The sequence below is a fragment of the Aristolochia californica genome, unplaced genomic scaffold, assembly GCF_029961685.1.
Source record: "Aristolochia californica isolate CCGP_79_NKW_82.1479 unplaced genomic scaffold, dmAriCali1.0.hap1 SCAF_12, whole genome shotgun sequence".
NCBI lineage: Eukaryota > Viridiplantae > Streptophyta > Magnoliopsida > Piperales > Aristolochiaceae > Aristolochia > Aristolochia californica.
The window spans coordinates 25,956,054-25,979,081 of NW_027181793.1; the positions used below are offsets into that span (position 1 = coordinate 25,956,054).

General features: G+C 39.9%; 2 protein-coding genes across 3 annotated transcripts; both read left to right on the forward strand.

Annotated features, from left to right (window-relative positions):
* Positions 1-67: 67 nt before the first annotated feature.
* On the forward strand, positions 68-17,466 carry LOC137945958 (uncharacterized). 2 transcript variants are annotated; one of them, XM_068792073.1, is made up of 11 exons: positions 68-326; positions 429-490; positions 1,217-1,360; positions 4,003-4,113; positions 4,260-4,461; positions 6,780-6,838; positions 6,996-7,054; positions 7,152-7,377; positions 16,526-16,634; positions 16,747-17,032; positions 17,140-17,466. In XM_068792073.1, exons 1-10 carry the CDS (start codon positions 113-115, stop codon positions 17,007-17,009), a joined length of 1,449 nt encoding a protein of 482 aa, XP_068648174.1. In that variant the 5' UTR covers positions 68-112; the 3' UTR covers positions 17,010-17,032; positions 17,140-17,466. The 2 variants fall into 2 exon arrangements, with proteins under 2 accessions (XP_068648174.1, XP_068648173.1); XM_068792072.1 differs by having other exon boundaries at positions 16,747-17,466.
* Positions 17,467-18,592: 1,126 nt separating this feature from the next.
* LOC137945779 (cytoplasmic 60S subunit biogenesis factor REI1 homolog 1-like) lies at positions 18,593-22,808 on the forward strand. Its single transcript, XM_068791800.1, has 6 exons — positions 18,593-18,787; positions 19,481-19,597; positions 19,945-20,535; positions 20,627-20,796; positions 21,082-21,297; positions 22,353-22,808. Exons 2-6 carry the CDS (start codon positions 19,493-19,495, stop codon positions 22,510-22,512), a joined length of 1,242 nt encoding a protein of 413 aa, XP_068647901.1. The 5' UTR covers positions 18,593-18,787; positions 19,481-19,492; the 3' UTR covers positions 22,513-22,808.
* The last annotated feature ends 220 nt before the right edge of the window (positions 22,809-23,028 follow it).

Genomic DNA, 23,028 nt, shown 5'->3' on the forward strand with positions numbered 1-23,028 from the left:
TTTAATTATAAGTATTAAAAAAACACCGGCCGGACTGGCTCGTTTTTCATTAAAAGTTCAGTGCTCTGTGCATTCTCGCGGTCGTCTCTTCCAAACAGACTAAACCGACAAAATGCTGAGAAGGTTGCTCGCACCTCGTTTCTGTAATAGCGTCCTTCGAAGCCCTTCATTGATTCCAATTCTCTCGCCCTTGTCGCGGGTAATATCTTCTTCCTCTGAAACCCTAAACCCTCCTCTTCCTCGTGAAGATGTCGTCGAGGAACTCGAAATTCATGAGCACGCCGCGAGAGTTTCCGTCGACCGCTCTGGCTTATACAATCCTCCGGGTACTAGATTCTGGTCAACGCATTTCAAGGGTCTGCACACTCTAGCTTCACTATGTTTAGTTTTGATAGTAATCTTGTGGTCTTCTTGGTTTTTGTTTTCAGAGCATTCACACGGGCGGTCATTGGATGCTGATCTTGTTAAGCATCTACGAGGCATCATCAAGGTTAGAAAAGCTCCACGTTGTATTTTTTTTTATTTTTCTTTTGTTATTTTTTATTTTGACCAACGGGAAATGTGTTCGGTGGTGGCCAAAATGTTATTTTTCAAGTGAAATTCTCAACTTATAGCAAAATTCACGAGATTTTTTCGGAGGTTGTATCCCCCTCTTGTGTCTAAGTACAGCGAAAAACTTTACGAGAGCTCTTTGCGTGTCTGTTTGTTTCGCTCTATTACGTAGCAATAGCTCGTGACAAAGTGATTGCTTAATATGATCAAAAGAGTGGATTGAGAAGCTAGAAACAGCCTCATTTTTTAATTTTGATAACTTATTGCACCCGCAATGACTAACATCAAACGCTTTAGTTCACCTCTCTACGTGCCTCTCTTGAAGAGTTCACTGGCTTAAAAGCAGTAACTGGAAGATTATTATCTTCAAGGTATTCTGGATCGGCACCATGCATTTCGGTTTCATCCACACCTTTTTGGTCTTATGTAGCTCGAGTATTCCTTCAGATACATAGCTGTGAAATTTAAGATGCTACAGCTGTTCTATTCTGATATTAATTTTTAGCTGTTTCCTTAAGAATAATGACAATTTTGGTTCTAGATTATTGACTTTTGGGCTGATGATTATTCCAATGAATTTGGTTTCTGCTCTATGTCTTTCTACTGATAACCATACGTCCAAGTGCAAAGATATTTATTTAGTTCTGTTTCTCTGGCTTTTCAGTTCCGCGGTGGCCCTATCTCAGTTGCTGAGTATATGGAGGAAGTCTTGACGAATCCTAAATCTGGATTTTACATTAACCGTGATGTGTTTGGGGCTGGGGGTGACTTCATTACTTCCCCTGAAGTTAGCCAGATGTTTGGAGAGGTATTTCAACTTGCTCTTGTTAATTTTGCTCTAGGTGCTATATGTTGTGAAAAACGACTTTTAAGACGTCTCTTAAAGATGTACCTGTCTGTCTATTTTCCAGTGCTCTGATACAATTTTAGAGATTTTTTTTTTCTTTCAGAGTGATACGATCATTGAATGCAGCCTGCATAATCATCATCTTATGCTCAGTTTTGCATGTCTTTTGGTCTGGGAGTTTGGATTATCAATTGAACATCCTTGGGGTCAGCCAAAACTCATGCTGCAAGCACAGGGCAGAACAAACACATTTATCATGTTATTTATTTATGCATTTTTTGTGATGACACGGTTATCATATTATTAGCATACAAGGAATAGGTGCGACCAAATTTAGTGTCTAGATATCATGTAAGCCAAGAGGCTCATGGAATGATCATATTCAATTGCACTTTCGGGTCTGTCAAATAGGCCAGGAGAGGCACACTCAGATAAACCTTGCGTACAGAGCACAGGGCTATAAATGAATCTGGATATTGTCCGGATCTGATCCATATGCGAATCCAATATTTCGAATTTTATCTGAATCCAAAGTTTCAGATTTTATCGGAATCTCATATGAACATCTAAGATGCGTGTTGTTTCCCTAAGTTGCCACTTTCCATTAAGTTTAATTTATTGTCTGCCAGTTATTTCAAAAATCCCGCCTTTAATTTCACTCTTTTTCAGGGCTTTCATCAAACAAAAACTTTCCTCTCTCTTTACTTGAGTCTTCATCTTCCTCTAGGAGCAATCTGTCCATAGCGAGCTTTCTCTCAAGTCTTAACCATTGATGAAGATCTTCTCCAGCTAAGATGATTTTACTTTTTGCATTTGAAACTTCTTTACACAATCACTTTTCCTACTCAGTCAAAGTTTTGATGACAACAATGTGTCCTTAAAAAATAAATTTCCTCTATCAACATGGATGATTTATTCTCAATTTGATGTCTTTCTTACTTGTGGCATTTACTTTTCATTGATAGTAGATGCAGCAATGTAGCATGACATAAATTTGAGTATAAAAGTCGATTTTTTCCGTTCAACTATGGTTTTCATGCTTTTTTTATGTCTTGCTCTGGGTTTATTGTCTAATTTCTTCTTCTAACCCTCATTTATATTGGTTTGCTTTATTTATTTTTTTACATATTTTTGGATTTGAATTTCAGATAGGATTTGTATCTGAGCATCATCTGACTATCTGGCTTTCCCTGGATATTCGGATTTTGGATATCCAAATAATTGCAAATGGACTGGATTCGGAATTTCAATATCCGGGCCAAATCCGGTCCTTTTACAGCTCTAAGAGAGCTTACTCAAGCCCTTTACACAGGCACCACTGGTTTTGAGACAAGCGCACAGAAGCAATAGAACCAGAAGCACCCAGTATTTCTCTGGGCATAAGCCCTTCATAAATTTACTACCTAAACCCTCTTTTTATGAATTCCAAGCCTTCAATGATTATGAGCCACTGTGTATTTTATTTTCATCCCGTTTTGATGTCAACAGATGGTTTGGTATTTTTATGGGATTGGACCTTCTTGTCAGTGCTTCTGGTTCCCTTGACATGGTATCTGAAATGTCATACCATCATGTTGTGTGTATATATACCAATTTTACAATTTTTTAGATATTTTCTCATCACAAGCTGTATTGTACATAGTAGGAAACAAAAGGATTTCGTATTGAAAAGGAGTATCAGTAAAGTATAAGAGATAAAGATGACGTAGTTTGATTGTCAAAAATGATATTAGATCTATATATAGCTATTACTGTTGGCTCTTTGTCCTTTTCTAATAATGTTTTCCTTCCTTTTCATAAAAAAAAGTTTTAGTTTCAATTTATAACATGGATTAGGCTACACGTAGTAATTTGGAACTCTTTCAGTAAGAAGACAGGCAGAACAGGCAACTTCTCTTCTTATTGATGAATCCATTGGTCTTCTCACTTGCATCATGTTGAGATGACCTTTTTCTGGTATTTGGATCAGTGAGAAGATTTGGATGCTATACTGGGTTCTCAAAGATGAGTTTGAGGCAAGCAATAGGTGTAAATCTAGGATGTATACAATTGGATATATGGTCCACACTATTAAACTGTGTAATCTAGACCCCTTTTACTGAATCCTTGGCTGATTGTTGAGGAGGTTTTGGTAAAAGTATTTCTTACTCCAGAAGCATGGCGCCGTCTCACCTTACTGTTGCTGTGTGGTATGAGGAGTAATATCAGGTCGAGGAAAAAGAAGTGGAGGAAGAGTGAGAAAATAAAAGAGAAGAGATGAATTAATCTGCAATCATGCATTACCACACTATTCATGGTGAATAAGAATTTCATTCGGAGTCGAGGTTGTAATTTCTTTTGGCAAATGGCATGTCTTGAACCTCAGGCATTAAACTTATTTTCTTCCAAATTTTCGTCTGTTAATTGGATTTCTTTTTGTCAAACTTGAAAATTTTAGCTTTGGAGTGTATTTATAGTTTATAAGCTTCCCTCCATTTCTTCTCTACAAAGTTGTTAAAAAAGTGTAGCACTCATCAAAAGTAAGAAGAAGCATCCTCTTATCTTTATGTCTATCATGGTGGCTTTCTCATTGCAACAACTGAGTCATGATTGTATGATTTTAGATGACTGGTGTCTGGAGCATGTGCCTCTGGGAGCAAATGGGACAACCTAAAAAAGTGAACATGGTAGAACTGGGTCCTGGAAGAGGGACCTTAATGGCTGATCTTCTTCGTGTAAGGCAACACGGTTTCTCTAATTAAGTTTCTTTCTTTATTTACCTTGTTCATAGTGAAATTATCAAGTGAAAGAGCATATCTTAGTAAACCTTCATTATAAGTTCATAAGTAGTTTATTTAAGGTATGCATGTCTTGTTTGTAGGGGACATCAAAGTTTGAAAAATTCATGAAGTCTTTGAATGTACACTTGGTAGAATGTAGCCCCACCCTTCAGAAGGTTCAATATAGTAACTTGAAGTGTACGGAGGGTATCAATTGTGGCTATGATGATAAAAGGACTATTAGCCAGCTGACAGGAGCTCCTATTTATTGGCACACAGCTCTGGATCATGTTCCACCGGGATGTATGAAATTTCTGCAGTTTTATCCTTTCATTTTGCCAGCTTTTCTTTTTTACATCTGTCCATTCTGGGATTTGCATAAATCATGTATAGCAGCATGACGTTGGCAGCAAAAAGCTGTCGACCATATGGTGTCAAGATGACTTGAAGTAGCTCACCAAAGTGGGCAATTAATAGATGGGATTTTTATTGATTAGTTGAACCAATTTTGGTTCCACCTAGCCACTTAGGAGGCTAATTGCTCAACCTTACAGCCCATTAACTTTTCTTTTCAGTTTTCAATGAGGGACATTTTTTCATTAAACACTCCCCCCATTATGTGGAACCCATTATGTCCAGACTTATATATAACGAGTTTGAAACGTGGGCACAAACCTTCTAATGGGACACATTGATTCCTTCATGGAGCACGCAACACACAGACTCCTGTCTTATGGAGCCACAATACATAGATAACTGGAGAGTACAAACTGGGACTTAGCCCACAGACACAACTTGCTTTGATACCATGTTGGATTTTTGGGTCGAGTCCGGTTCTATCCCAAAATAACCAGTTACTTAGGTGGCCTATTGTTAAACCTTATAACCCATTAACTTTTCTTATCATTTTTCAGTATGGGATTTTTCCCATTCAACAAGGTCATTATAATTCTTCAAAGGCGCCAACAATCTAGTGGTTTGTCCTTTTTGTGGAGTTATTGTTGACATTTTGTTTCATAGCACCTAAGACTTGTGATGTAAAAAGCATATAGTTAGGTATGTCATATATCAGCTCTAGGTATGACAATTACATATTGCTAGAACAGCATTTTATCTCTTTTCCTAAACCCTAAACCATGCACATAGCAACATCTGCTTGGAGGTCATTTTAATCTTTTGTCTAATCTCAGTTTTTTTGGGAAAAGTTAGCATGGGTTGTACAGTTAGTTTCTGAGTAGGTGATTCTTCAGTGAGCATTAATTTACTTTCCATTTGAGGTTACTTTTTTTAATTTTTATTTGGCAATTTGACATGAAACTTTCATATTTTGATTGTAATTTTTCAATCATTGAAAATGCTGCATGAAATTTAGCATACAAGGTTGTTGTTTCTACTAGTATTTCTCTTGAGCTTCTTCCAGTGTTTTCTACACTATGAGTCCAATATCAGAGGTCACATGCAGAACCTTTGTATTGTTGTTCAAGTTTCAGAATGGATATTGTTCACTTGCTTGGTAAGTAAGCACATGAAAGTTGTTTTATTAACTAATTCTTTTGTTATATGAGGATGATTACCAGTCAAGTTTTAGAACTTGGGCTAATTACACCACTAAATTACAGAAATAACATTGATAGAGAAAGTTGGAATAAAGGTAACACAACCTTTATCTTCTCAACTGGTTTTCAAGTCTAAGGAATGAACTTGATTATTCAGGTGGTGTTTTTTAACTAGCAGTAGTTAGCACAAGAGAAAAAAATACACTTAAGAAATGATTCTCAGCAAAAGAAAGAAAAACAATGGTGCTTCAGCAACCAAAGAGAAAATCTATATTATTCTTGAACAACTTATGAAAGTTACAGCATATCTCCCTATTTATAAACTCAACTACTATGTCCTTACCAAAATAGGTTACATCACTTTGGTAGAATTCTCCTACGACTAGACTTCCTAATTACTATTGAATTGAGACTTACTAAATTGATAACCACTTGCTAAAAAAGAATTCTAGCAATTAACTAAACCAGAAACTACTAATAGTAAACACTTTATGACTTTCCTAAATTGACTAATAAAGGTGACTACTAACCAAACACTTTTCTAAATAAAATTTTCCTAATTGAGACTTATTAACGAACTAGGAAATTAATAAAAGTAGAAACTTACTCGCTTTCCTTGGATAGAAGTAATATCCAAAAAAATGACTTTCTAAAAGTAGTAAGTTATTGTCTTTTCAGTCTTCCTCATCCTTTTTCTGCTTCCCCCTTTCATAAACCTTCAAGGGTTTAGGATGACTTAGTTTATCCTCTTACTTAGCAATTTCTTCAACATTAGAGTTATGTACTATGTCAGCTTGTCACTGAACTGAGGATTATTGAAAAATTGGGTCATTTTATTGATTTTTTCTTTTTTTCAGAAGATGATAAATTTCATGCAGCATCCCTTACCTTAGGTTTCCATTTTTCGTTTCTAGACTGCAAGCAATCTTTTTTTCTCTTCTCAACTTGTTTCATCTATTTTTGTTCTTTTTTTATTTTTTTGTTTTGTATTCTTACCATTACACTTAATAATTAGTTGACTTCTCAATATTGACTAACATATTCTATTTTTTTTTTTTTCTTCAGTACCAACCATTATAATAGCTCATGAGTTTTATGATGCTTTACCAATTCATCAGTTTCAGGTTTGTATTCTGTTGCTTTATTAGGTAACAAATTGGGTCTCATAGTTTTGGTTATTCTCTCTTGTTTTTTTCTTGTTCTACCTTTTTCCTTTTGTGAAGCCCAAGTACTTGCTTAAATTTTTACACTTAGTTGTGTTGTAATACTTTTTGGGTGCAGAAGGGTTCCCGAGGATGGTCTGAAAAGATGATTGATGTTGCCGAAGATTCAGCTCAAGGGTCTGGTCATCTATTCTACTCCAGTTATTTGTTTTTGCAACTAATCTCTGATCTTTGAGCTGCAGCAAATTTTTTTCTATATGTTTTTCTCTTTCAGATTTCGGTTTGTCCTATCTCCACAGCCTACCCCTGCAAGTTTGCTCTATCTGCGGAAGCGTTGCTCGTGGGCTTCTAAGGAAGAACTAGCTAAGCTTGATCATATTGAAGTTTGCCCAAAAGCAATGGAGCTGACTCATGCTATCGCAAAGAGAATTGGTGCAGATGGTGGTGGGGCTCTCATAATTGACTATGGTCTAAATGGAGTAGTTTCAGATAGTTTACAAGTACAAATTTCCAACCCCCCCATCTAAGCAACTAGGTTATTATGTTTCATACATCATTTTTTATTTTTTTCAAAGCGAGATTGATTTTCATATCATTATTAATGATAGTTAAATAATTTTGCAATGTTTAGCTATGGAGTGGATCCAAGATGATCAAAATTATGGCTGGGAAGGAGAAGTTTTGATCAAGATGATTTTTGAGCAATTCATTGTAGGTGACAAAGGAAATGGAAAGAGAAAGATGACGAGGAAGGAGAGGAGGAGTTAGCAGCTCTGGAGTTGGCTCACCCAACACATGGATAACTAACTCAGAGCTTAACTTTGATGACAGTAATGAATTGAGTGACTCAACAAGTCCAATCGACCCATGATTGGTTACCTTGCTAACATTCAAATTCATATTTAAAATACTTTCTTGAAACTACCCCTCCCCAATGCAGCACTAGGAAAGCACCTGACAATCCTCGTAGATAGGAACTCCTGATCTCCACCTCTCAAAACTGCATGTACCCCAATGCCTAGAACCTCACCCTTGTACTTTTGGCAAAAACCTTGACTACCCCTGACTGCTCGAACCTGTGATACCACCTCTTTGCCACAACCAAAACAGCCAACCACCCTAGGCCAAGGACAATGACAGAAGCCTGATCCCAACTCTCCACAACCTAATTGACTCCCACCTTGAAGTTTCATTGCTCAAGATTGTCTTTGACCAACCAATCAATGACAGAGAAACTGATCCCAAAACTTATCAACCATATGACACAATATGGAATCCCATATTGATGCCTTATCCATTCAATTTCACTACCCCAACTAACCCGGTCAATTACGTACCGGACTTGGACCACTTGCATCTTGTAACCTCCTTGGACACCCGACACTACCCCCCAGATTGGACAAATGGCCAGCTAGAGCCTGTCCCCCACCCCACCCTTTTATCAAGTAACTCCTCCGCCAGCGTTAATCAGATTCATTCTAATCATGCCATTTTTCGGCAAGACCTTAGAATCCAAAGTCCCCTCAACCCGCATCTCCTCCCCAGAAAACACTGAACTCCGACTCTAAATCCATCGCCCCCAACCTAAAGCATACCTCCACAGTCTCCTCATTCACGATATCATCCACTAGATCTCAACCTCCTTACCTTCCATAAGAAACATATAAATGAAGAGGAAGAAGCAAGCCAAAGAAAATCCAACAGGGTGAACAAAACCAACTTACATTGTTGGGTCCAGTCAAAAGAAGGCCACTATTTGATTCTTATCAGGCCTAAGGCCTAAGCAAATCTACTATTTGATTCTTAACAGGGTGAAACACATGCAAGATCATATTGCTAAAGACTTTTAGAATTGCGCCAATCTGGAATGGTGTGCCATCAATGCAGTTGGACAGTCAGGGGGAATTCTCTCCCTTTGGGATAAAAATATCATTGAGGTTCTTGAAATGGAGATCAGGTCCTTTTCTGTCAGACTGAGACCTTGATTGTGACTTTGGCAACCTCTGGTGCCTAGTTGGGGCATATGGCCCAACTTGATAGTGAGATAACACGAGTTTATGGGAAGAGCTTCTGAATCTCACTCAGCTCCGACATTTTTCTTGGCTATTTGCTAGGTATCTCAATGCTATAAGATTTTGCAATGAGAAGTCCTTCCAGCTTTTAGGATCTCAGCATCAATGAGGAGCTTTGTTAAGTTTATCAGTAGTTGCTAGATAGAAGAGATTAATCTTATGGGCAGCAACATCTAATTCTCTCCAAGCCAGATAGATTCTTTACTAATGGAGATTGGGTTAGGCTCTACGAGGACATGTTTGGCAAAGTGTGATCTTTGGCCCATCCAATTGGGCACCAAGTTTGGGAGATGGGGCCAAACCCTTTCAGTTTGAAAATTGCTGGTTGCTAGAAAAACTTTGCCAAACACATCAAAGAATGGTGGAAAGAGATGGACATCGAGGGAGCCCTGAGATGCATGCTATTTCACAAACTCAAGTGCTTGAAGACCAAACTCAAACTCTTACCTAAAAAATTGCATGTCACAACCTCCACCCACAAGGAATCTCTCTTATCCCAAATTATCGCTCTTGATGAAGCCGAAGAGCATAGGTTTCTCTCGACCACTGAATTCTCCTCTTATATCAGCCTCTCTAATCAGTTTCAAATTATTTCTCATAAGGAATGTATCCTTTGGAAGCATTCAAATGGTTCGCTGAAGAGATAGATATTCTATAACTAATGTAATTTTAAGCTTCTTTGTAGACTTGTACATTGAGGATAAGTTTACACTTCTGAGGATCCAGTCTTAGGTTCAACAAGATCTCCCCGTGCCTTGCTGGTCTCCTCGACTTCCCCTTCTCCGAAAGGAATGCTGAAGGATAAGCCCCTTAGGCTGGATGACTACTATGTGGAATTCTGCAACTGCTATTGGCCAATTATTTGAGTTGACATCCTCAACACGATCAAAAGTTTCTAATACAAGGGCCTTATGTGCAAAGCAATTGGAGCCACCTTTATTGCTCTCATCCTGAAGAAAAAAGATGTTGATCAACCCAAGGATTTAAGATCCATAAGTCTTACCTCAATAAGATCATAGCTTGTCTCCTGGCACACAGGCTCAAGGTTGTTCTCCCTCTCATAATTCACAATGGCCAAAGTGCTTACATCAAAAGGAAGGAGCATTCTGGACTCTACCATGATTGTTCACGAGCTCATGAATCAATTAAAAAAGGCATTTGACGTCGGGTTATGATAAAATTGGATCTTGTAAAAGCCTTTTAACGAAGATGAAGGTACAAAGACTTACCGAAATTGAGTTCGCATACACACTTTTGAACTTCGGGGGTCCAAACCTCCCTATTTCCTCTTCGATCCCCTCTCTTGGTCTTCTAGCCCCTTTATTCTTCCGTCCTGTACTGCTGTAACGAACTGTCCTTTAAAGTACAAAGTTTGTGCTAACGGTGGAGGCTCCGTGATGCACCCTAGTTCCTCTCCCTTATTCTGTCCCCTTGTCTTTCCTTTTTTGCCCCTTCTACCGTAAGACCTTTGGTGACTAGGGATTGTACATATGCCGCCCCCCCCCCCCCCCCCCCCCCCCCCCCCCCCTCTTCCCTCTTCCCTCTTCCATCAAATGTTGTCCGAGCTGCTTCATTCCATTGGAAGGCATCTTTTTTGAGTAATTTGGTGAGGGTTTGAACGATCCTACCATAACCTTCCATAAACTAACAGTAATATTTGATAAGACCGAAGAACCCATGAAGGCCCTTTAAATCATGGGGGGGCTCCCATCGAACCATGTTTGTTATCTTGGACAGATCAACTAAAAACCCTATGTTTGAAATCAACTGGTCCAAGTACTCCAATTGGTGTTGGCAAAAGGACACTTTCTGTGGTTCATGACTAGGTGATTGCCCAAGTATTTGGAGAGTAACCCTCAAGTGGAGTAAGTGGTCGCAGAGGTCGGGACTATATATGAGTATATTATCAAGAAACACCAGAATGAACTTGCAAAAATGTGGCTGGAAAATTCGGTTCATCAGGGCTTGGAAGTGAAGGGACATTGGTGAGGCTGGAGGGCATCAACAAGAACTCATAATGTCCCTCATGAGTGCAGAAGGCCATCTTGGGTGTGTCCTCCTCGACTCTGATTTGATGTTACCTGGATGTGAGATCCCACTTGGTGAATATTTTAGCTCCCCTAGCTCGTCTAACAATTCCTCGATGGTTGAGATGGGAAGCTTATCAGGAATAGTGATTTCGTTGAGGGTTCGGTAATGCACACAAAAAATCCATTCATTGTGCTTTTTATGGACTAATAACACTGGGCTAGAGAATGGGCTGCAGTTGGGTCTGATAATATTGGTTGATAACGTCTCCTATATTATTCTCTCAATTCATGCCTTTTGATAGAAGGGGTACCGGTAGGGGCGATTCTGGGGGGAGGGGGTGTCCCAACCCGTAGAGGTATGGAATGATCCGTTGGCCTGGTTGGTGGGAGCCCTTCAGAAGGCTGAAAAACATTCTGGAACTCAGATAGCAACTGTCCAGTTCTGGTGAAGTGTCAATTATGTTGGCCTCGGTGACCAAAGGAATGTCATGGTATTCAATGAGTCACATCCCTACCCCTCTTGAGTCAAGAGTTTGGTCATCGCCTTCAAGCACACTTCCATGGTAGCGGTTGTCGGGTCCCCATGTAGTGTGTTCTTTTGCCCATGGAGGTGGTAGGACTTTGAGAGAGGTCTCCAATTGAGGTAGTTGTCACCCATAATTTGCAACCATGATGGCTAGCACAATGTCAGTATTATCCACGGCTAAGAGGTAAAAGTGTTGCTTGATGCGGAGGCCTGAATGTTGATTTTGAGGTCCGAGCAGAGCTCGTCGTGGTGGACGCAATATCCTTTGGTCATTGTGACTGCAAAAGGAGTGTTGGTCGTCACTGTTAGACGAAGCTCCTGGGCCAGTGAGGCCCTGATGAAGTTGTGTGATGCCCCGCTATCAATTAGAATCATGATGGGTCTGTCGCTGATGAAGCCACATAGTCAGAGGGTGTTGCTGACGGTAAGGCCGTTGCTTAGGGTATTCACAGACATGATGATGAGGTATTGGGTGAGAATGTGGTCGTCTTGGTGGTTTACAATTGCTCGGCATTTGCTGCTTCCGAGACGAGCATCACAATCATCTGGCGAAGGTGGCAATGGTGTCTAGATATGAATTTTTCGTCACAACGGAAGCAAATGCCTCTTATCCATTGGGTTTCCGCTTCGAAGAGACGCTGGAATTGGGGGCTGCGTGTTGGAGCTGGCGTCGGGGGGAAGGATTGGAGCTGGGGGTGATCTGAGACGACCACTCGGGTGTTTTCGCGATCCCCCTTGGCCCCACATACCTGGGCCCATGCCATCTTAAGTCCTCAATCTAACTTAGGACTGAGTTCCGTTCATCAATGCGATGAGCTGCTTCCATGAGAGCAAGCAGGGACTCGGGTTGGTTGACTTTTAATTCAGCGCGAACGTCATACCAAAGTCCATTGATAAAAGCTCCCATCAAGAGCTCGTCAGAGGCATCTATCGGAGCGGAGAGGAGCTCAAAATGCTTCCGAGACTCACCGGCAGTGCCTTCTTGCTAGAGTGCGAGCAAAACTTCATATATGCTGCCAGTTTGGGATGGCAGGAGACACCGGAGAAGTGCCGCTCAGAAGCTCGGCCAGGAACGCATTGAGGCTCTGCATTCCATCATCTGGGACCAGCCGAGGGCCCTTTCCTCCAGGCAGATCATGACCGCCAGGATTTTCTCTTCCTCGATTCCATTCACTGCAAAATACCGTTCGACTCAGTACAACCATCCGTATGGGTCGTTGCCAACGAAGATAGGTGAGTCTAGACATCTACCTTTTTGGTCTGCAATTTTTGGCCATGTCGGAGCTTCCTCCGCATCATTGCCAATGTGGGATGCCAACGCTTTGCCTGTCTGAGTCTTCCCTTTGTCTCCCCCTTGCTCATCGTCGTGTAGCTCCAATTGCAGCTCTCGGACGGCTGCCATGTCCGATGGTGGCTCCTCTATCTATTCTTGAATCTCGAAAGCTCCTTCTCTACCGATTCTACTATGCCGTCCATCTTTGTCTTCATCATGCCTCAACTCCAACCACACTCTGGTACCACTCTGATGGAGATGAAGGTACAAAGACTTACCGAAATTGAGTTTGCATGCACACTTTTGAACTTCAAGTCCAAAACCTCCCTATTTCCTCTGATCCCCTCCTCTTGGTCCTCCAACCCCTTTATTCTTCCTTCCTCTGCTGATGTAACGAACTGCCTTCAAAGTATAGAGTTCGTGCTAATGGTGTCAAACGCCTAGCCAATACAACCCAAAAGACCGGTCTATTAAGTGTGGAAAGCCAAGTACCTAACCCATCAGTGGTGGACGGAACCACCTAGCTCTGACACCCACCGTTCCCATTCCCTATAGCTTCCATCGGGATTCGAACGTGGAACGTGGTGCCCAACTCTAATACTATGTCAAATACCTAGCCAATGCTCCCCAATAGGCCGACCTGGTAAGTGCGGAAAGCTACTGCTGACAAGAGTGGAAGAACCCACTTTGACACCCACCATTCCTGCTCCTTACCGCTTCCTTTGGGATTCGAACGCGGGATGTGGCGTGCCCAGTTCTGAGTGTCAAACGCCTAGCCAATGCTCCCCAACAAGCCGACCTAGTAAGTGCGGAAAGCAACCGCTGACAAGAGTGGACGAAACCACTCTGACAAATGGGTGGAGGCTCCGTGATGGAACCCAACTCCTCTCCCTTATTCGGTCCCCTTGTCTTTCCTCTTTGCCCCTTCTACCATAGACTTTGGTGATTAGGGGTCCGTCACCTTTTTGATAGGGTCAATTGGAATCTGCTTGATGACATTGTAGGCCGTATGGGATTTGGCATAGAATGGAGAACCTGGATAAGAAGTTTTCTCATCAGTCTCAACTTGTTACCACTCAATGGGACAACCTATGACTACTTGAAGGGATCGAAAGAAATAAGACAAAGGGATCCTTTCTTCCCCTTCTTATCCAACTTAGTTGTTGAGTACTTGTCTTCAATGTTCTATGCAGCTAAGGCAAGGGGACGGATCTGACCTGTTGCAGAAGGGGAGGAAATGGACATTCCCCTCCTCCAATTCGCACACGACACCATCTGCTTTTGTGAGGGAAGAATGAAAGTTAGCAGAGTTAAGGCCCTCCTCAACCTGTTTGAGATAACTACAAGCCAAAAAGTCAATTGAGAGAAAACGATTTTGTTCAGGTTTAACCTCATAGACGGGATTCTCAACCCCTTTGCCAACTACTTGGGTTGCTTGCACGCCTCACTTTTTGCAATTACCTTGGGCTTCCCATGTTTGAAGCCTTTTGGTTTTGATCCTTGATAAGAAGGAGATCCGACTTTCTACCTAGAAGGGCCAAGTGCTATTGAAGGCTAGGAGACTCAATCTCCTGAATTCATTCAGTTGGGCTCCCAAACTACTATATGTCGTTCCTTCATTGTCCCAGCTGTGTTTGCAACAAAATTGAAAAAATGAAGAGAAATTTCCTTTGGAGAGGGGCAGAGAATGGGTTTAAATAACACTTAGCTGGACAGAAGTGTGTAAGCCCAAACATTTTGGCAGCCATGGCATTCGAAGTACGAAAAAAATAAACCAAGCTTTGGTTTTGAAATGGTTTCGAAAATTCAACTCTTCATCATCGGCCATGTGGATAAGAATTGCCAAGAAGAAGATGCTTTGGAGCCTGCATTGGTGGATTTAAGGTGGGAATAGGAGACACCTGTCCCCTCTATGGTGGGCACTCTACCCTCTCCAGCACTAATTCCAGTCAGTGACTCGTTTCTACATAGGTAATGGGCAGTAGGTGAAGTTTTGGGATGATTGGTGACTTGGAGATAAAACTCTAAAAGAAGCTTGATTGAGGCTTTTCCCCATTGCCTCCAGTTCGCCCTTACTAGTGTCAGAAGTGTGGATGGCTCATAAGGAGTGGGTTCTCAGATTTTGGAGAGGTCTAACTGAAGAGGAAGCCCTTGATGCCAACGACCTCCTATTTGCCTTGAAAGGAAATAGAGTCAACACTCTTGCTGAAGACATGTTGGCTTGGTTTTGAGTTGATAGTGGCAAATGTTAGGAATTAGACGCCCTAATTCCAAACTAACGAGAACAATAATAATAATCGTGGAAGAAGGGAAAAACAATCACGAAAACAAACAACTAGATTTATACAGGTTCGCCTCAAGGTGAGACTACGTCTTGTCTTCCGCTGCTGCAGTAATTCACTATAAAGATGAAATAGTTTACTTGAGAAATCGCGCACACTTACAAGTGTTTTCTCTAACCTCCCTCGGGCTGCAACTCCAACTCCTTCTCGGTGATCATCAAACCTTAATAGCGGCGCCCCTCAACTATAAAGAGAAAATTAGGGCAACAGCGATATAAGAGTAAAATTTCCAAACTGCCTTTAATGAAACAACAGTTAATATATCGTGGATCGGGCAGGGGTTCCGCCCCCCTTCCAACCCCCACGGCGCCGCGAAGGTCGATCCGCGTACCAACCCAGCATGGGGCATTGATTTGGCTCCACAACTTAACAACAAATTCACTATTTCCACAACCTATATCCACCTAAAGGGATTCAGTCACATCCAGCCTCAAAAGCGCATCTAGTAATTTTTTCGTCCCCTCAAAATCCTAATCTTTCTATGGAGTCTCCTTTTCTACCACACTCTTACGGCTGAGAACCTTAGAAGAGAGGAAACCAAGTTCCAACCTCCTTTGCGACCTTTTCGGGAAGTAGAGGAAACGATTCCTCTCCTATTAATTCTTTGGCCCATCGTCTGGAAAATCTGGACTCATTTCTTCACAAGCTGGGTCTCATTTGTTACTTGCCTGAGAGCCTTCACTAATCAGCCAAATGATTCATAGAAGCCATCTCCCAAGGTTGGGAAAAGCACTCCTTTTAGACTGTATTTCCCATATTCCATGAGCTCTATAGACCTAGAGGAACAATAGAAGGATTCAACAACAAATTCTTCACAATTGAAGAGGTCAAGGTTCAAATATTTAGGATGATTGCTGCCTGGACCCATGCAAGACCAGAATTTGAAGTCCTTAATGGTGTTCGAATTTTTGGGATGATTGCTGCCTGGACCCATGCGAGACCAGAATTTGAAGTCCTTAATGGTGTTCCTGCTACAGAAAATTGGCGCCTCATTGCTCAAATGTCGGTCAATGGAAGAATGGACCCCCTTCTTCCATTGGATCGGTCAAAACTCAATTTCAATGGCTGCACCCATGGTAATTCTGATGCAGCGGGTTTTGGAGGGGTCATCAGGGATTGGGAAGGAACAACCCTGCTCTCCTACTTGGGTGAAGAAGGGGAATGGTTGAAACCAACTGACCAAAAAAGTCTACATGGTATAGATTCGAAGCTTGCAACACTCTTTGGAAGAAATCTGATTACAAGGGTTCTTGGGATGTGGGATGTGTGATGTGTGTGTAAGATCATCTGATTACAAGGGTTACTTTGATGGATTATCTTTTATTTTTTTCTTTTTTTAAATTTTGGAACGAACTATTTTTCCAAACTTCCCATTCTTTAGTTTACTAGTGGTTTTTATATGCAGGCAATTCGAAAGCATAAATTTGTGGACATTTTTGACAATCCTGGCTCAGCTGACCTAAGTGCATACGTTGATTTTGCTTGCATTAGGCATTCTGCCGAAGAAGCTTCAGGTTAACCCTTCCCACAAATTGCTCATGTTTCCGTAACACATTGATCAAATACTTGTTAGGAAAAGATTTTTGGACACTTATCAAGAGAAGCTGAGTGTTAAGATTTTTACAGAAGCTGTGTCTTTCCATGGTCCTATGACTCAATCTCAGTTCTTGGGGTTGCTCGGTATAAACTTTCGAGTGGAAGCACTACTGCAGAACTGCACAGATGAACAGGCGGAGTCTCTGAGAACTGGTTATTGGCAACTGGTTGGAGAGGGGGAAGCCCCATTTTGGGAGGGGCCTGATGATCAGACACCAATGGGTATGGGGAGTCGATATTTGGCAACGGCAATTGTTAACAAGAAGCAAGGCATTCCAGTTCCATTTCAATGATTGAAGATGTATTATATGGCACAGTAAGAAAAATCTAAGACAGCGTGGAAAGAAAGATCTAAGTTCTGTAAGATTCATTTACCACTTTGTAGTTGCTCTAGATATCTTATTATGTGCTTAATTTCTACAGCTGGGTCACCTGTAGAATGTTTTATGTATGAGAGGCCTTCAGTTGCCCAAGTTCTTTCAAGTTTGAGAGCCAGTTGTCACAATTTGTGTTGAGAACTTCAGCCTCCTGCAGTGCGAGTGAACTTCATGATTCCAGGGGGGATTATACCGTATCTCACATATTTTAGTGATGTACAACCTATGGGGATGCAGAAAGGTTGAATAAGCAATTTTTCCCAGGGAATTTGAGAAATTAGTAGTCTTTTTTGTTAATTTCTATCCAGTTCTATTGTTTTTGGTCCTTACCACATTGTATGGTTTACCTTGAAAGCATTCATATGGTCAAAGTAATTTGAATAAACAATATAGTATAAATTGGGCCTATGGCTCCATAAGCAATTTGTATGAACAAATAGTATAAATAGGGTGTCTATTGCGAGGTCTTGGGTTGGAGTCTCACCAAGGGAAATGATGCAAGTGTGTATAACTAACATTACAAAATAATGTTTGGTGGTTTGTGCAACATGAATCGTTATCAGACGTGGAGGCATAAATGAAAGAATTTTACTTATCAGGTTCAATTGCAATTAACAAATTTTCAAACAGAAATAAACAGTGCTTCAACGTCGGCCATCGTCGCCCTGTGGCCGTCGCTTTAGATGATTCATCATTATCTTGTTATAGAGAAAAGAGGGAAAAATGTTTCCTGGTCACTTATTCCTTACATGGGCAGCTTGTGGCCAACAGTAGGGAACATGTCGAATTTTGCAAAACAATCATCTAAACAAAATGGTATCTGGAAGGTAAAAAACGTAGAGTACAACCCCGTCAGAAGGAGGAGCGGGAGCTTGGAGCACTAGATCAACAATCGATCTCTTCCTGTGAAAGAAGGAGACAACGGCGACTTGTTGGCACGAAAATGCAACAATGCTCGTACAGAGGTGTCTGTGGATGCTAGCGGTAGGGCTGTCAATATATCGGGCTACTAAATTCAAAGCCGATTTAAACCATTTTAAAAACCCAATAAACATGGGTTTATATTGGGTTCTTACTGAAAACTTAATAGGCTTGGCGGGTTCTTAACGGAAACCTATAAGGAACCGGTAAAAATGACAAAAAATCCTCTCTAAATTTTATCAATATATTATAATATACTATAAATATATAAAATACCATTGAATAAAATATATTGTATATATTTTATTCATTTAATATGAAATGCATAAAATAAAATGTGAGTGGGCACAAGTGAGATATGTACATGTGTGGGCTCATACATGTTACATATTTGTGTATGTGCATGGGTTCACGTGTACATATTATGTTTGTGTGTTTCTTTTGTCTTCAATAATTTTAGAAATATTTATTTTGGAGGTAATTTAATCTTTTTTATTGAATAAATGTAAGAGAAAGTAAGTAAATTTGTATTTATTATGATACATTCATGCTGTGATGGCTGGCAGACTCGGCACTGACGTCCGACACTGGTTTGGAGAAAAGTGTTAGACCGTTCACGAATTCTTGTTCGTGGTATCGAAACCGAGCCCTAGCCGCCTAAAATTTGGAGAAAGAGAAAGCCTCCTACTCTCTCTTAAAATATTTTCAAATCGGTGCAGGTTGTGCCCTAGCTCTGCGACTCGCCACTTCTAGGGAAGATTAGTCCAACGCCGGTAAGCTTATACGCTTCTTTGCTTGTTCGTCTCCTTTCTTCCTCCGCGTTCTTTCCTTCTTTCTTTTTTTCTTCGTTTTCTGCCTTCGACGTTAACCATTGGGCGCGTGCACTTTTCTTCTTTGTTATTGAATTACGTCTCGAAATTTAGATGCCTGGTTATCTGATTGATTGACATGAAAATAATTCAGCTTCTGATGGTCTGGGTTATCTATATTGTCCTTTTCTAACCTATATTGCCTTTGACTAATATACTTTTTTACTTTTTGCTTTGCTTGCAAGTTACAACCACGTGAACAAGGTGTATTCCTTTGTTTTCCTTACTACTTATCATCGCCCGTTTTTTTCTCTCTAGACCGCCGTTGAGAGTGTCGTTCAAAACATTGTGACGTTCAAATGTTTCAAGGTCGTAAATATAAGTGTATTTAATACAACTGTTAACGTTGGGAAAGGACGAAAAATATTGTTTTCATTGATGCTGAACTAAATCTATTGAAAACCAGGGTGCTGTTCTAAATAACTTTGTTGCTTGGAGAAGATTGAATTATATTTGCATCCTGTTTTTTTGCATAACCACATGATTTTGTCAGAGTGAAATAATCTTTTCATTCATAAGTTTGCATAAGTTTCGTTCACGGGTTTTTGCCATGTAAGAATTGTTAGTTAACTCTCGCTGAAGCTGAAAAATATGCAGGCAGCAGTGAAGATGGGTATCCTGACTTGCAATGCATGCAATTCAGAGTTTTCAGATGAAGCTGAGCAGAAGCTCCATTACAGATCTGATTGGCACCGCTACAATCTCAAAAGAAAGGTCGGTCATCTTTTCACCTTCAATGAATTAAGTGTTGGATCGTCACTGTTTTTGTTTTTTATCTTTCTATTTTTCTTTTGTTGGCTCTGGTTGTGAACAGGGATTCATTTTTTAGAATTATCTAAAATTTCTTGGCCTATAGCTTAAGCTATTACCTTAGATACTTTTTATGTGGCAAATTAAGTCTGTATACAGAAAGTAAAAAGCACAACTTTTTTTAGTTTTTTCCTTTGCAACCTTAGTTCTACCTTAAACTATTTACCTTGTCTTTTTTGTAAAATGTTGTAACTGTGAACCTAAATTCACTGGTTTTGTGTTCCTCACACTCACTTGTGCTCTCATATCAGGTTGCTGGAGTTCCAGGGGTTACTGAAGCATTATTTATAGCTAGACAATCTGCACTAGCTGAACAAAAAAACAAGGAAAGTGAAACACCCATGTTATATGAATGTGCACTCTGTAAAAAGGGATATAGGAGTTCTAAGGCTCATGATCAGCATCTCAATTCACGTTCACATGCTATTAGGGCATCTCAAGGTCAAGGGTTTGATCCTCAGAGTGTTGGTATTACTGTCATCAAGCCACTTCCGATCCGAAAGCCAAGTTCTTTAAGCAAGCATGCCATTCCAAAAGCAGACGAGATTGATGAGAGTGAAGATGAATGGGTGGAGGTTGACCCAGACGAGGAACTTGTTGATGAAGCCACAGATTCTGTAACGTCTATGAAGGTGAATGAAGTTACATCTAGCTTGGGAATGGAAGTTGATGCTGATAATGATGAAGAAGGCTTGGATCCCTCATGCTGCTTTATGTGTGATGTAAAACATAAGAACATAGAGAGCTGTATGGTTCACATGCACAAGAACCATGGATTTTTTATCCCAGATATTGAATTTTTGAAGGATCCTGAGGGTTTTCTCACTTATGTGGGTCTTAAGGTATGCCATGATCTTGTATATATGTGATGATGAACATGTAATATAAATACTGAACCAACCTTTTAATTTTCTGTTTTTGTTTACTTCTTAGGTCAAAAAAGATTTCTTGTGTCTCTACTGCAATGATAGATGTCAGGCATTTAGCAGTATAGAAGCAGTGAGAAAGCATATAATGGCAAAAGGCCACTGTAAAGTACGTTATGGTGATGGAAGTGACGATGAGGATGCAGATTTGGAAGATTTTTATGATTATAGCAGCAGGTTTTTCCTTCTTATTTGTTTAGATATTGCCTGTGTCACTGATTTAATCTAGCTTGATTAGGACACAACACTGATCTTTTGAATATATTTTTTTCCATGTTAACTATGAGGCTTCAGCAATATTTAAAAAAAAAACAATGTGGTCCATTTTTGTTTATTCTGAGCTAAAATAGCATGATGGTCATATTGGAAAATAACTACAAAGATGCTTTTTGACAATGTATTTTCAGAAATGTGATCTTAGAGTTGTTTAATGTGACTTACAATTGGAAATCCTGTTTACAGCTATGTGGATGAGGATGGTAAACAGCTGGTGGCTGCTGATGATTTGGCAAATACTGTTGAACTTGGTGGTGGATCTGAGCTTATAATAACAAAAAGAACTGATAGTAGAGTGAGTATAAGAACTCTTGGTTCTCGTCAATATCTACGTTACTATCGTCAGAAACCACGTCCATCTTCAGAAAGAGACATGGCTCTTGCTATTTCATTAGCATCAAGGTATATTTTCTGTCTTCTGTTTTAAAGCATACTAAGTTTTAGTTACCCAAGCATAGGGGTATCTATTATTTAATTTTCATGAGAATAAAATTTAAATAACTAACATGTCGTGTGATAGGGAAATTGGTTTCTCACATAGGTTCTCTCCTCAAATTGTAAAAAATTCAGTCCTGAAAATGTAAAACAAATATCTGAGCCTCTAAAGCTTCAATGACTTTACTATATAAACTCATAATAGTGGAAGAAACATGATCTTTTATGAAGAAGCTAATATTAAGGATAAAGCGCTGTTAGTATAGGGATGGTATTTTCTTATACTTTTTTTCTGGAAGCAGCTCAAGAGAAAGTTCATATACCTCTCTACCGTTCACAATTTGAATTTTGAAGCATATTGAAAACTAAAATGGCAAATTCACTCCCGTTGGGAGTTTTGTAGTGTAAAAATTTGGGTTCAAGGTTAGCAAAGTACAAGGAGTAGCATGTCTGTGATAACCGTCCAAAAATATAATACACTAAAATTTCTTAGGGAAGATAATATATTTATTGTGATAGAAAGTAGTGAGTATAATTTTATTAGTTCTATTCTCTGAATAGCAACTGCACTTAGCAGGTCAAAGAAATGTTGCTATTGAGCCAAAAACTTGATAATTTGTTGACCCTGTACTCTCTGTTGTCAGTATTCATCCCTAAAAGTTCATCAAAAAGGCATTCCTCCAAAAAGCCAACTGCTACTTCCAGGAAAATGTGTTTGCATTCGGATCCATTAGTTGTGGACCTTAAAAAACTATGATGGGTGATGTTTTTCCATTCTTTTTCCTGTGAAAATCCTCAACTCTTCAAAAGATTGTTGACAAGCATTTAAGGAGCTTCATGTCTACGTAGTGTTGTGCTTAAAAGTTATATGCAGATAGAGTCCTAGCATCTAACTTGTAAGCTAGGAAATAAGGATAAAGAATATTTGAACCATTCTTTGAACTTAGTCTTATTTTTGCCAAGCTATCTTTAATGTAACAAGGTGTATCGTGGCGTGTACTGATTTTGGCTTGGTATTGTAGGTACCAGAGCTTGGGTTTGGCAACAGTTCAATCAAAACAGCACATTGTGAGGATGAAAGTTTTGAAAGAAATGAACAAATCAGGCGTGGAGGTGATGCGCTCAAAAATTGGCATGAAGAGCAATGTTATAAGAAATCTCCCTAAGAATGTCCCATATTGATATTTGAGCGAAATTCATCTTCACCTTTTACGTGGAGAGCTGCGAGCAAATGTGATCAACAAAAATATGTTTTTGTGATAGCACTTGGGAATTCGATGGAATCGTTGTCCATTACCGGTTGTAGTTGCTATTTGAAGCGACTGGCAGGCGCTTCAGAATCCTGTTATTATTTTGAGATACTCCACTATGAGATATATTTCTTCGTGTACAGGTAGTTGGGTTAACTAACTCGCCTGTTTTAACATGTTTTGTGTCAGTTCTTTTCTAATGTGAGAAACAGGTTTTGGCTCATAAGAGTAGAAGACGCAAATGGGATTGGTCCTGCATTGCGTGATCAAATGGAGCTCTCTAGGACGAGAGTGTAAGTAGAGTGTATCTGCTCTTATAGATGAGGAGTGGTAAATGAAGAAAACAAATTATAAGGACATGACGGAAAGGCGGAAGTCGCCGAACATAAAAAAGAAAACATAAGGTGAGCTAATTCATAGTTGTACCTAATAGGAAAACCTAATTACC

What these genes read in the sequence shown, in the direction of transcription:
- LOC137945779 (XM_068791800.1), top strand. Translation starts at nt 19,493, where the DNA reads ATGGGTATCCTGACTTGCAATGCATGCAATTCAGAGTTTTCAGATGAA. An exon ending in TCACTTATGTGGGTCTTAAG is followed by an intron (nt 20,536 to 20,626) that starts GTATGCCATGAT and finishes TTTACTTCTTAG; the next exon opens with GTCAAAAAAGATTTCTTGTG. An exon ending in GCTATTTCATTAGCATCAAG is followed by an intron (nt 21,298 to 22,352) that starts GTATATTTTCTG and finishes TTGGTATTGTAG; the next exon opens with GTACCAGAGCTTGGGTTTGG.
- LOC137945958 (XM_068792072.1), top strand. Translation starts at nt 113, where the DNA reads ATGCTGAGAAGGTTGCTCGCACCTCGTTTCTGTAATAGCGTCCTTCGA. An exon ending in TGGCTTATACAATCCTCCGG is followed by an intron (nt 327 to 428) that starts GTACTAGATTCT and finishes TTTTGTTTTCAG; the next exon opens with AGCATTCACACGGGCGGTCA. An exon ending in TTAGCCAGATGTTTGGAGAG is followed by an intron (nt 1,361 to 4,002) that starts GTATTTCAACTT and finishes GTATGATTTTAG; the next exon opens with ATGACTGGTGTCTGGAGCAT.